This window comes from Lonchura striata, chromosome 28, assembly GCF_050655825.1.
Source record: "Lonchura striata isolate lonStrDom1 chromosome 28, ASM5065582v1, whole genome shotgun sequence".
Taxonomy (NCBI): Eukaryota; Metazoa; Chordata; class Aves; order Passeriformes; family Estrildidae; genus Lonchura; species Lonchura striata.
The window spans coordinates 6,366,083-6,379,068 of record NC_140730.1 but is presented as its reverse complement, the minus strand read 5'-3'; the positions used below and the strand labels follow the sequence as shown (position 1 = coordinate 6,379,068).

At 60.2% G+C, this 12,986-nt stretch overlaps 1 protein-coding gene across 17 annotated transcripts in view; it reads right to left on the bottom strand.

Annotated features, from left to right (window-relative positions):
* The window catches only part of TCF3 (transcription factor 3), an 84,393-nt gene that overhangs the window by 7,128 nt on the left and 64,279 nt on the right, over nt 1–12,986 (bottom strand). For 5 of the 17 annotated variants that reach the window (XM_085562624.1, XM_085562637.1, XM_085562625.1 and 2 more), the window contains 11 exons: nt 12,569–12,671; nt 11,872–12,011; nt 11,612–11,738; nt 10,674–10,732; nt 9,922–10,000; nt 8,588–8,661; nt 7,799–8,002; nt 6,265–6,388; nt 5,399–5,561; nt 4,277–4,515; nt 625–769 (listed from right to left, as the gene is read on the bottom strand). In XM_085562624.1, the coding sequence (XP_085418750.1) occupies nt 627–769; nt 4,277–4,515; nt 5,399–5,561; nt 6,265–6,388; nt 7,799–8,002; nt 8,588–8,661; nt 9,922–10,000; nt 10,674–10,732; nt 11,612–11,738; nt 11,872–12,011; nt 12,569–12,671 (1,455 nt within the window). In that variant the 3' untranslated portion in view covers nt 625–626. Of the gene's footprint in view, nt 1–624; nt 770–1,434; nt 1,662–4,276; nt 4,516–5,398; nt 5,562–6,264; nt 6,389–7,798; nt 8,003–8,587; nt 8,662–9,921; nt 10,001–10,673; nt 10,733–11,611; nt 11,739–11,871; nt 12,012–12,568; nt 12,672–12,986 lie in introns of those variants that run through there. The other 12 variants (XM_085562627.1, XM_021528224.3, XM_085562636.1 and 9 more) reach the window with 7 other exon arrangements.

Genomic DNA, 12,986 nt, shown 5'->3' with positions numbered 1-12,986 from the left:
CAGATGCTCCCAGAGTCTCTTAAAAATGGGAACAGCCCATCAGAGCCTGTGCCTGCCACAGCCTCACCAGGGGACTTTCACCTCCTCTGACGCTCTTGGCATTTCTGGGACCTGCCCATTTCCTCTCATAGAGCCACAAGGAAAAGGAATTGCTGGTTTCCAGCAGCCAGCTAGGGCAAAACTGGGAGGTGCAGAGCAGAGCTGAGCCCACCCAGAGAGCTCCAACCCCATCCCAGCTATGGGGCTGCCACTCTCCTGTGGGCCAGAGGCTTTGGGTGTCCATGGGGCACGTGACACACAGAGAGAATCAGGGAATGGGTTCGGCTGGAAGAGACCTTAAAGTTCAACTAATTCCACCCCGAGCCTTGTCAGGGACACTTTCCACTATCCCAAGGTGCTCCAAGCCCCTCCAAACTGGCCTCGGTCACTTCAGGGATGGGGCAGCCACAGCTGCTCTGGGCACCTATGCCAGGCCTTGCACACCTTCAAGTCATTGATTTCAGGGAAATGAAGCAGGGCCGTGGCTGCTGCTGAGGGAGTGGGGCTGACCAGCCAGGGCAGAGCAGGGCATGGGCACAGGGCTGGACCACGCTGGGATGTGGGATCAAAGGTGGGGACCAGTACCTTTACATGTGTCCAACAGGGTTGTGACCGTCTCCTAGACCAGGATGTGAAGCTGACAGTGTCATCTGGGGGTCTCCAACCACTCCGGACACTTTCTCCTCTTCCCGACGCTTCAAGCAGGCCGCTTTTGGGTTCAGATTGCGCTCTGTGCCCAAAACAGCAAGGGAGGGGAGCAACCTCAGTCTGGGCAACAGCATCACCCCTGGCAGCAGCATCCCAGAGGGGCAGGGGACCACCCCAGGCAGGCCTGTGTGAGGCATGAGCTCCGTGCAGCTCGCTGCTGCTGCAGTCCCTGCAGGCTCCTGCCAAGCCCCTGCTGCAGCAGAACCCAGGCCCAGCTGCATCCCACTTCAGCATGGAGTCATGGAATGGTTTGGGTTGGAAGGTTGGAAGGAATATTAAAGTCCATCTTGTTCCAACCCCTGCCATGGCAGTGACACCTTCCACTATCCCAGAGTGCTCCAAGCCCTGGCCAGCCTGGCTTTGGACACTTCCAGGGATCCAGGGCACCTCCATGTGCTTGTTACAGGAACCCCCAAGTGCCTCAGCCAGCACACAGAGTTGAGGATTGAATTTTCCAAAGCTGCATAATGGGATCCAGGTGCCAAATTACATGAAGCATGACCAAAGAGCGAGAGGAGCCTCAAATCCACCCCGGCCCAGGGCTGGGGAGAGCTCAGCAGCCAGAGGTGCTGCCGGCGCTGCAAACACACAGCTCAGGCTGAAAGCAGGAGTCAGGACAGAGAAGCATGAGCATGCAGAGACAGGGGGAGAGACAGCCCCGAAATGCACCTGCCAGCGGTACCATACCTCGTACTTGCTGCTCCAGGCCCAGAATGACCTGCACCGCTTGCTGTAGGATGATCAGTTTGGTCTGTGCTTTGTCCGTTTTTAAGTGCATCTGGCACATGCGTCCCAGCTCTTTAAAGGCCTCGTTAATGTCCCGCACGCGCACCCTCTCCCTGGCGTTATTGGCCATTCTCCTCTCCCGGTCCCTCAGATCTTTGTCCTCCAGTGACAAGGCCTCGTCTGTACTGCTGGGTTCACAGCACCACAGGGGTTAGTCAGGGGGTGCCACCGAGGGGGGGTCTACGTTGCCGTGCTGGAAGTGCTCCGGGTGTCCACTGGAAATGGCCCAAACGGCCTCACTTTGCAAAGCCAATTCCTCCGGGTGCTTCCCAGAGCAGCCCAGGCTGTGTCACCTCTGTGAGCCCAGGGAAGGTGCTGCCAGCACAGGGCCAGGTGCCCAGGGGGCTGAAGGGGCCACTGGGGGCAAGGGTGGGCATTGATGCAGCATCACCCACCAACACCTCCTACCCTCTGCAAAATTTTGCCTTCCTGTTTGTTTTCAACTGAAAACTCGAAGGCTGGGGGAGGCTCTCTGCCAAAAACATCAGGTTTGTCCCCCATGGAAAAATTTTGGCAGGAAGTAAATCCTTCTTTGTAAGATTTCCTTCCCAAATTCCATCTGCAGCTTCCAATGCTGGTGTTTGGAGCAGTGGTGCTGCAGCAGCAGGAGCAGCCTGGCCTGGCACCCTCTTAGGGACCAGGGCAGCTTTGGAGCAGGAGCCAGGCCTGCTCTGAGGACCAGACTCAGATGCAGTCACTGAATCCCAATCATTCCACACAGCCAGAAGCCTGCCAGGAGGGCTGATTTTTTTTCCAGGCAGTCAGAAGCTCTGGGAGAGCCCCCACTGCTGACAGCACCCCAGGGTGCCCGACACAGGCAGGGATGGGGGAAGCAAAGTTGTGCTGGCAGCATCTTGAACCGAGGCCTTGCCCACCCCCTCGAAAGCCCCAATTTAAGCGCAGACGACCTTCTCCCCCAGAGCAAAACTTCTTGCAGGAAGACTCCTATCTGAGGAGGGTCCTCGGGAGAGTCCTGACACTGGGACAGCCTGTGGCCTCGGGCTCCTGGGGAGCCACGTGGGGACAAACCTTTAGCAAAGAGGGGCAGAGTCAGAGCCCTCCTGGACAGTGCATGGCCATGTGATGGGGAGCAGGGGCTCCCTGGGCAGGCAGGGCTGCCCACTGGCCCTGCTGTGCCCTCTCCTCGCTGCCTTGTCCCTGCCTGTGTCCCCTCCTCGCTGCCCCAGCTGGCACTGCCACCTCCTCTCCACACACCCAGCACAGGCCGGGGGACGGGGCCATCCTGGCACCTGTGTCCCCACGCAGGACCCCAGATCCTTCCTCCAGCCCCGGCTGGTGGCTGCAGGTCCCTGCTGGTGGCTCCCCCAGCAGGGACAAGGCTTGGATGTCACACCTGGGCAGGACAGAGCTGTACGTACCACTGGCAGCTTGCACTGTGTGAAGATGGGATGTTTAGGCTGCCTTGTGCCCCTGGGGGTCACCAGCACAGGGGACCCTTGGGGCTCTCCTCCTTTCCCTTCCTGCAGCTGCTGTGGCAGTGGGAGGATCCTGGCAGCCCCCCTGGGCACACAGGGACCTGATGGCAGTGCTGCCAGAAGGGGTGTGAGGGTGGGATTCTCTCCTGGAAAGCAGCACAAACCCAAGGAGGGGACACTGCCTGTCTGCACTATTTGCTGAGGGAGCCTGCAGGGCTCAGCCACCTCTCTGGCTGCCTCCAGGAAGGGTGTAAAAAGGGACAAGCATGGGAGACCAAAACGAACATGGTGCCAACTCTGCCTAAGCCCTGCCCCACCCTCGGTCCTGCCTGGGATCCGTGAGCAGCAAGTACAAGGTAGAGTGGGACCACCGAGAGGTCACGGCTGGGGCATGTCTGTAGGAGATTGGAAAGAACAGAACCAAAAAGTAAAAACTTGAAATAAAAAAAAAAAAATCAAAAGGAAGGGGAAATTAAAAAAGAAGACAGGAAAAAATATACATGTTATGAAAGGCAAAAAATTACAAACTGAAGAGAGGCACAAAGGACTCCAACATCAAGGCACAGCAAGGCCAGCAGAGAGGAGCACAGGCAGGCACAGCCCCCGACGCGTGTTACACAGCTCTGCAGAGAGAAAGGGGTTAACCTGCCCCGGGGCAGGAGCATGCACTGCGGGATGCGGACAGAGCAGCCACCCTCCTCTCCTTCCCTCCCTGCCGTGGGGGCACACACGTGTGGAAGGCAGCGAGCGTGCCCTGAGCGTGCCGCGGGCAGGGCAGCGCCAGGCTCAGAATGCACAGGGCTCCAGCCTGCGTGGGACAGCAGTGCAGGCAGCGGGGCTGGGGCATCCCGCTGCCCTCGCACGGCTCCCGTGGTGCCAGGGCTTTGCCAGCTGCCACACTGAGGGACAGCAGCACATCGGGCACGCCGAGGGGAAAGCAGCGGGCTCTGTGCAGAGCAGCCCTTGGAGACCGCAGGGCTGGGCCCCTCTGGGACATTCTCTAGAGGGGTTTCTGTCACTTGGCTGGCCAAGCACTGAGCACAGGACGGCACAGGCGTCCCCGCGGGGACCGGCATGCAGCACACGCGGTGGCAGCGGGGGACAAGGGAGAGAACAGCAGGGATGGATGCAAAAAAGGCAAAAAAAAAAAAAAATAAAAAGGACATTGATAGCCTTGGGTTGGTCCCCAAGGCTACAGGGCAGAGAGACAGTGCGAGGCACCACAGCACGTCACAGGAGACAGACAGACAGACAGCCCCGTGCCGATCAGGTACGTAAAATATCACCACTCCGGGACCCTCACTGACCTCTAACTTGTTGCTCCAGGTTCAGTATGACTGAAACGGCCTGGTGTAGGATTAGCAGTTTGGTCTGCGGTTTTTCGCTGTTTAGGTGCAGTTGGCACATGCGTCCGAGCTCCTTAAAGGCCTCGTTGATGTCACGAACCCGCAGGCGCTCACGGGCATTATTGGCGACCCTCCTTTCTCTCTCTCTCTCGGCTTTTTGCTCTGGGGGAAGAAGATCGTCCTCCTCATCCTCATCTTGACTAATGGTTTAAAATAAGAACGAGACAGGGACATTCCTCGTGTGCACTCTCAGCACTGGTCAACTCACAGACAACAAACACACGGTGACGCACCAAGATGCCGAGTCCCCCGTGTGCCCTGTCAGGACCTGCTGTGCCAGGTCCTGTGCCAGGTCCACGTGCAGGGACACACAGGGGCTTCGGAGAGAAGCAGTTAAGGCTCTTCTTCTGCCTCTTTTTTGTTTTCTTTTGTTTTTTAAACAGCAAAGAAAGAATCCACAATGTGATTAAGGCCCGAACTTGTTGCCAGAAGAGTGCAGGGCAGCCCAGACAAGGTGAAGGACAACAGTGGAACTCCCAGCTGGAATCTGGGAAGATGCAGCCCTCTGCCTCCAGGCCAGGAGTGGGGCTGGTGCTGCCTCTCTGGGCACCATCACCCTGCTGAGGTCTCCAAGCTGGTGGCAAGGCTGCAGAGCAGCCAACACACTGAAGGACTCCACCTGAGCCACTGACTCCTCTGGCTGGATGTGACAGAGATGCCCCAAGGCAGGGAAGGAGTCAAACCTTGTCTGACTGGGGTTGAGCACTTGTTCCTTCTCTGCACGGCCCCAGGTGCCCGCACAGGCAGGTGGGGGAAGAGGTGCACCCCTCTGCTTTAGGAGCATGAGGGTGCCCTGAGGCCACAGGGACAGAAGCCAGCAGGAGGGTGGCAGGGACCCTTCTCCCTGGGGCAGTAGCAGGAGCCCAGGCTGTGTGAGATCACACCAGGCTCCAGGGTAAGCAAGGGCTGGGGGGTCTGTGCCACAAATGACCCCAGGCCAAGCCCAGTGCCTGGTGGGTCCTGGCAGCTGAACCCCAGCCCAAACACTCCTGACCTGGGAACAGAGAAAGTGAAGGGAGAGACCTGTTCAAAGAGCACCTTGTTCTGTTCCGGGAGGGTTTCAGCTCCTTCTTCTCCTCTTCTGAGTTATCTGCCACTGATGTGTTCTCCTCATCCTCCTTCTCTTCCCTCTTTATTTCGCTTGTTCCTGAGGAGACGCTGCTCCGGCCCAGCCCCCCGGACAAGCCTGCAGAGAGAGCAGAGCCACATGCAGAGCTTGAGGGGCCTGACCCACAGAGGAGGCTGGGGGGTCCCCAGGCTCTGCTCCTGCAGTGGCATCCCAGTCTCATCCTGCATTGCTGCTCCACAGATGTGAGGGTGCTGCCTCTGCCCTGCTGACACTCCCGTTCTCCCTCTTACTTCCCTTACTTCCAATTTGGGAACCAACCTACTCAGCAGAGCACTGAGAACTGTGCATCCACACCTGGCAGGGGAACAGGAAAATACAGTCAAGCATGTAGGGTTAGATGAGAGACTGGGCAGGAATTGTTCCCTGGCAGGGTGGGCAGGCCCTGGCACAGGGTGCCCAGAGCAGCTGTGGCTGCCCCTGGATCCCTGGCAGTGCCCAAGGCCAGGCTGGACAGGGCTGGGAGCAGCCTGGGACAGTGGAGGGTGTCCCTACCATGGCAGGGGTGGAAGGGGATGGGATTTAAGGTCCCCTCCAAGCCAGACCATTCTGGGACTCTGTGAAACCTCTGGAAAAGGCCCCAAGTAGAAACTGCCCTGTGAATGCTGCAAGGAAGCACCAGCCTTGTGGGACACCCACCCCCTCCCAGGCTGCACAGGCCTGGACCCAAGCCCCACAGGTGCCTCCCCACACCCCCCAGCAGTGACCCTTAGCACAGGTGAGCCCTGTGAACAGGTGAGCCCCAAAACCAGAGCTGCCTTACCACTGTACGTGTCCTGCTGCCTGCTGAGGTCCGGGAGTGAGCTGGGCTGTGAGGGAAGTGTGACATGGTTGTGGAGCAAGCTGGGGTTGCTGGACAACCCATCTTCAGGGTGGCCTCCTCCCACCTGCAGCACAGGGAGCAGAGTGAGCCTCGGGGAGGGATGTGGCAGCAGGCAGTGGGGACATCACCTGAGCAGTCACCCCAGGACAGCCCCGGGCTCAGGGACCGGGCTGAGGCACAGCTGTGTGCTCCCCTCACCTCGCAGCCCTGGAGCTCCGGAATGCAGGAGGGAAGAGCCAGCCTGCTCCTGCACCAGCTCTCTGGGACCGTGCTGGGGACCCTGCTCTGAGCAGGAGCTGCACCCAGCCCGTGGCTCCTGTCACTGCTGTCCCCCACCCCGAGGAAAAGCCCCTCTGTGGCCGCTGCCAGGCCAGCACAGCAGCCAGGACACGTGTCCTGTGTCCACTGAACTCCACTGTGACTGCCACCTCCCCAGTGCCACGGGAGCAAGGGACATCCCAGCAATGTGAACTTGGCTCCAAGGGGGCTGGAGGCAAAGGGTGAGGGGCCCCTCTGAGCCCAGGGCCCTGAGGCAGTGCCACACCGGCTGGACTGACAGGCAGAGCCAGCCCTGCTGGCTCCCCAGCTGGCAGCAGCTACAGAGCACACGTCTCATTCCCTGCTCAGGAGCAGAACCCAGGAGCCTGGAAAGGGATCACAACTGGTTCTCTGGAGACTGCAGAGGTGCCACTGCTGCAGGAGGCAAGCAGCTCTGCCAAAAATGTGCTGCTGTGGTCACCAACCTCTAGAAAAGGGGGGACCCAGGTGACCCTGCATGGCACCCCAGCATCCATGTGCCCAGGGCACCCTGGATCCATCACATTCCCTGCAGCTGGAATGAGCCTCACACACCAGCACTCCCCATGTGCATGGAGGGATGTGGTGCCTGCTCAAACCATGCAGAATTCCAGGTGACACCTGGCACTCCTGTGCCCACTGGATCCCTCTTCTCCTCCCTGCATATTCCAGGGATGCCTGGAAGTTGTTTTGAGGGATTTTAAATCATGTTGCAGGGAAAGAAGAGCAGCTCTCTCACCATCTCTGCCTGCCCTGAGAAGGGCCACAAGGGAAGGGCACACAGAGCTGGTGCCAAGGCTGCACTCAATGCTCACAGAGCAGCTGTGGCTGCCCCTGGATCCCTGGCAATGCCCAAGGCCAGGCTGGACAGGGCTTGGAGCAGCCTGGGACAGTGGAAGGTGTCCCTGTCATGGCAGGAGGTGGAACAAGATGAGCTTTGAGGTCCCTCCAACCCAAACCACTCTGGGATTCTATGACTCAGCTCTCCCTTGCAGGAAGATGGGAAGTGACTTGTGTGCCTCTCCCCCATGCAATGCTGCCAGCACCTGACCCAAGCTGGACCACACTGAGCTGCTCTTGCACCAAAGGCAATGTCCCTCTGAATGCCATGTCACACCACAGGTGACACGTGTCCCCAGCGTGTCCCTGCCAGCTGCCACACTGCTCCCACACTCACCAGACTCGGGTGCCTGCTCCCCAGGGCCATGACTGAGGCGGGGAAGGCCTGGCCCAGGCTGCCCACGGCAGCACTGTGTGCTGGTGCTGAGCCCAGCAGCCCGTGCATGTCCCCGTGGTTGCTGGGCATGGCAGAGGTCTGGCCCACGGCGTGGTTCCTCAGCACGTGGATGGCTTCATCCAACCTGTCTTCCATTTTGTTTTGCTGGAAGGGCAGGACAGAGACAGGTCTGTGTTAAGTGCCCTATCCCTGAGGTGTCCAAGGCTGGATGGGGCTTGGAGCACCCTGGTCTAGCAGAAGGTGTCTCTGCCTATGGCTTTATGATCCCTCCCAATCCAAACCTTTCCACGATTCCAGTCCAATTCCAGGACTGCAATCCCATGAAGCCAGCAGCCCCCTGCTGCTCTGCACTACGGAATGGCTGGTGGCAATCCTGGGCTCAGGAGCCACAGGGCAGGGATGGGGAGAAATAAAATAACCCCCCCAGCCAGTGCCATTCCCCAAAGCACAATGGGTCACGAGTGGAACTGCTCAGGGCAGGGAGGCAGAAAGCTGCCAGGAATGCCTTGGGCTGGGCCTGGGCTGGGGCAGGGTGCCAGGCTGCTGGGGACTCCAGGTCAGGGATGCAGCACTGGGCTCTGCTCAGCTGCTGCTACCCAAATATCCATCCCTGGCCAACAGCTGAGTCTGATTCCAGGCGTTCAGGGGAGAGGGCGCCACCCAAAAACCCTTCACTGCCAGGCCCCGAGGGACGAGAGAGGAGAACCCCGAAGTTTTGGTGCCACTCACCAAAGTGTGGAGGCTCCCTTCGTAACTGGGAGATAAGGCACCCGCTCCGCCCGCCCGCGGCCACTGCGACGAGCCTGGGGACAAACCAAGCAGAGCTGGGGACCGGCCACGGCTGCCGCTAGATGGGGCTGGAAGCTGGGACACCGGCGGCACCGGGAACACCGGCGGCACCGGGAACACCAGGAACACCGGGAACACCGGGAACACTGAGTACACCGGGTACACTGGCGGCACCAGGCACACCGGCGGCACTGGCACCGGGAGCACCGGGCACACTGGCGGCACCGGGCACACTGGCGGCACCGGGAACACCGGGCACACCAGGCACACCAGTGGCTCCGGGAACACCGGGCACACTGGGCACCGCAGCGGCACCGGCACCAGGAACACTGGACACCGCAGTGGCACTGGGTACACCGGGCAAACTGGGCACCGTGGCGGGACCAAGCACACCGGGCACACCGGGCACCGCAGCGGCACCGAGCACACCAGGCACACAAGGCACCGCGGTGGCACTGGCACTGGGCACACCGGGAACACTGGGCACACTGGGAGCACCGGGAACACTGGGCACACCGGGCACCGTGGCAGGACACCAGGCACACCAGCACACTGGGCACCGCGGCGGGACCGGCACCGGGAACACCGGGAACACCAGGCACACTGTCGGGACCGGCACCGGGCACACCGGGCACCGCAGTGAGACACCGGCCACCGTGACAGCACACCGGGCACCGTGTTGGCACAGCGCTGCTCAGGCCACACCAGCACCACCCGGCCCTGCTCAGGCACTGTGGCACCACCCAGCCCTGCTCAGGCTACCTTGGCACTGCACAGGCACTGTGGCACTGCGTGGCACTAAATGGATCACCACAGAGATGTGTGGCACCGCACGGACGCTGGCACTGCGTGGCACTGGGAGCTCTGCTCTGGCTCAGCCCTTCTGGCCTCGAGAGCTGTCCCAGTGTCCCCAGTCCCAGTGACTCGCTGTGACCTCGGGGCAGGTTGTGCTGCACCCCAGGCACAGGGAGCTCTGCTGGGCACAACGGGACCTGTCCTGCCTGAGGGGACCAGGAATGGGCTTGCAGCAGGTGCTGAACATGGGTTTTAACCACTCGGCTGCTTCCCGGTTCCCACTGCACTTCTCCCACGGGAGGCAAATCCAGCCACAGCCTCTCTGAGATGGGACACGCAGGGACAGGGCCAGGAAGGGCAGAAGGTCCCGGGGTTGCTGCCAGCTCTGGGCTGAGGTTTGGGGCTGACCTGGGAAATTCGCTGCCTGGGAGCTCCCCAAAGCAAATCCCACCCCCCTTACCCTTCACATCGTCACTCACCTGCGAGGCCCTGCGGGGACCCGACCGGGGTGGAGGGGTTGGAGGAGAAGTTATTGCTAGAGTGGTCGGGGGAGTAAATCTGCAGGGACAGAAGGGGGAAGGTCAGCAGTGCCACCCTGAGCTATCTGTCCCCTCCCAGTGGCACCCACCACCTGCTGGGACCTCCCTTCCCAAACCCACAGCCAGCACAAAGACCGAGCCCAGTTCCCCCCAGTTCCCCCATTAACCCTGGAGTCTCTCTATCCCCACTGTCACCACCCCTGAGTGCAGCCTCTGCTCTTTGGGACCCCTCTCAGGAGGAAGCAGGAGCCCTCAGGAATTGTTGCAGGCTGCACTGTCAGCACCCCTCTGCCACCCTGCAAGGATCACTGAAGGGGACAGAGGCAACTCTGCTAACCCAGTGAGACCAGTGCCCTCCAGTGTGAACCAGCACACAGGGCAAGGACTACTGGGACCTGCAAGTCCTGGCACAAGCTCTGTGTAGGGTGGTCTTGGCAGGGCAGCACCAGGCTGGGAGGGCACAGAGCAGGAAATGGGGCTGCAGGGCCGCTGTAACCTGCAGTGCCTCAGTTTCCCCATCCACCAAAAGGTGCCAGCACTGAGATGACAGCACATGGAGAGGGGAAAACCCCTCCCTCAGAGGCTGCTGTGGATTTGGGGCGCATTCACCAAATGTGCCCATGTTCCCTGATGGGTAGAGGGTCCCTGCAGCAGCAGGACTGGGACTGGGTCAGGACATCCCAAACTCTTACCGAGGCCAGAGCCTTCCCAAGCGCGTCTCCGGAGCTCCCGGCTGTGGTTCCTCTGTTACCTGCCGAGAGAGACACGGATGCCACTGCCAAGGCCCCAGACCCCAGCAGGACACAGTACCCTACAAGACCTTCTTTGGGGACACATGCTCTGGGGTGGACATTTTCTGCTTTTAGTGCTTTGCATGAAAATTAAATGTTTGTCCAGCTCAGAGCAGCTTGGATATGGGGCACCTTCTCCTGGAAGCCACCAAGGGGCTGCAGGGACATCTCCCCAAGCTCTGGGCTGGAGGTGTAGTGACACCAACAGCAATCAGACATCTCTGCTGCAGCACAGCCATTGCCATGGGGCATCTCAAACCCCAGCAAAACCACCAAGGAGGCACTGGAAGATCCTGGAGGTCTTTTCCAACCTTAATGATACTCTCATTCTGTGAATCCCAAACTTGCTTCTCCATAGAAAAACAAGGTTTTTTTTCCTACAAGTCTATGTCAGGATCCTCAGTTCCTGGGGAGTATGAGCTCATTTCAGTAACAGGCTCAGCAGGGTCAGAGATTAAAGCACTTGGGGGGTTAACGTGGTATCCAAACTCAGCAAAAACATTCCCATTCTGGATCTAGGGGAGCAGCTTCACACAGCTGTAAACCCATCCCACAACCCATCTAAGTGACAGCACCTCCAGGAGATAACAGCAGAGCTGCTGGGCTTCTCCCAGACCCACCCCACGAGCTGTAAAGCCCCAGCCCAGCACCCAGGTGCTGCAGCCAGAACCTCCCTGTGCCTCTTCCCCGGGCAGGGACTCCAGGCCCAGGTGACACACGACGGACCAAAGGTGTCTGGTGTGTTGGATGCCTCAGGCACCAGTCTGCACCAGCCCTGGCTTTCCAGGTGAGCCTGTGGCGGGCCGTGGAGCGAGGGGTCACTCTGAGACTGGCCATACCCATGATGGTGTCCGTGCCGCTGATCGGGGGGGTGTGACTGGACACTCCGTACGCCGTGGTGGCCGAGGAGAAGCCGGACACGGAGGGGAGCCCGCCGTTCACCTCTCCTGAATGCAGCTGGTAGTTCTGGCAGGGACGGGAGCGCGGTGAGAGGGGCTCTGCAGAAGCTGTGGGGCTCAGCAGCTGGGGCAGGACCCAGGTGGCTCGGGCCCACAGCCAGGGGAGAAGGTGGCAGGGAGGTGACACGGGGACACGTTACCATGCGTTCGTGCTGGTGTAAACTGTTGAAGCCACTGGACTGAGGGAGCGGGGAGGAGGAGCTGCCCAGCATGGCACCGTAACTCGACTGGCTCATGGCACCTGGGGAACTCCACAGGTCTGGTGAGTTATGGAGTCCATCTGCAAGGAACCCAGAGCTCAGTGGGGCAGGGACAGCAGCCCCCAGCCCCCAGCCCCCAGGGAGGAACAGGTCAGCCCTGGCTGAGGTGCTGGGACTGTCCCCACCATGTTCTGCCTGTGCTGAGCATCACCCACTGAGCAAATCAGGACAAATTCTCTGGGACAGCTCCTGGAGCCCAGGGAGGGCTGGAGCTGTGCCAGGCCTTGGCATGGAGCTCAGGGAAAGGTTCTTCCCCCCGAGGGTGCTGGCACTGCCCAGGCTCCCCAGGGAATGGTCCCGGCCCCGAGGCTGCCAGAGCTGCAGGAGCGTTTGGACAGCGCTCTCAGGGCTGGGCAGGGTGGGGCTGTTGGGGGGTCTGGGCAGGGACAGGGGCTGGGCTGATGATCCCTGGGGGTCCCTTCCAGCTCAGGATATTGGATGATTTTGGGGCTGCATTGTGTCTCATGCGCTCCTGCCCTGAGCTCCTCCAGATGTGCAGCCCCGCTCATGGTCTATAACACACAAGGCTGCCCCTGCTCTGCCTGGCTTGTGGATCACAGGGCTGGGAATAACTCACCTGACATGTAAAAGGCTCCAGGATACACAGTGCTGGGAGGTTTTGAGGGAGTATATCCAGCTGGATCCCTGCTGTAGTCATCACCTGAGTTGGATGGATACACCTGTGGGACAGGAAAGGGCTTGAGGAGAAGAGCTTGCTCGGTCCATGGCTCCACACTCTCACTGTGGCTGCCCCCAACTCTGCACACCTTAAACTTCAAACCTCAAACTTCAGCAGTGTTTGACCACCTCTCCCATGGCAACAGAGCAGCAAGTGCTTCACTCAACTGACCTTTCAAGGGATGGAGGGACAGGACACAGGGAATGGCTCCCAGTGCTAGAGGGCAGGGCTGGATGGGAGATTGGGCAGGAATTGTTCCCTGGCAGGGTGGGCAGGCCCTGGCACAGGGTGCCCAGAGCAGCTGTGGCTGCCCCTG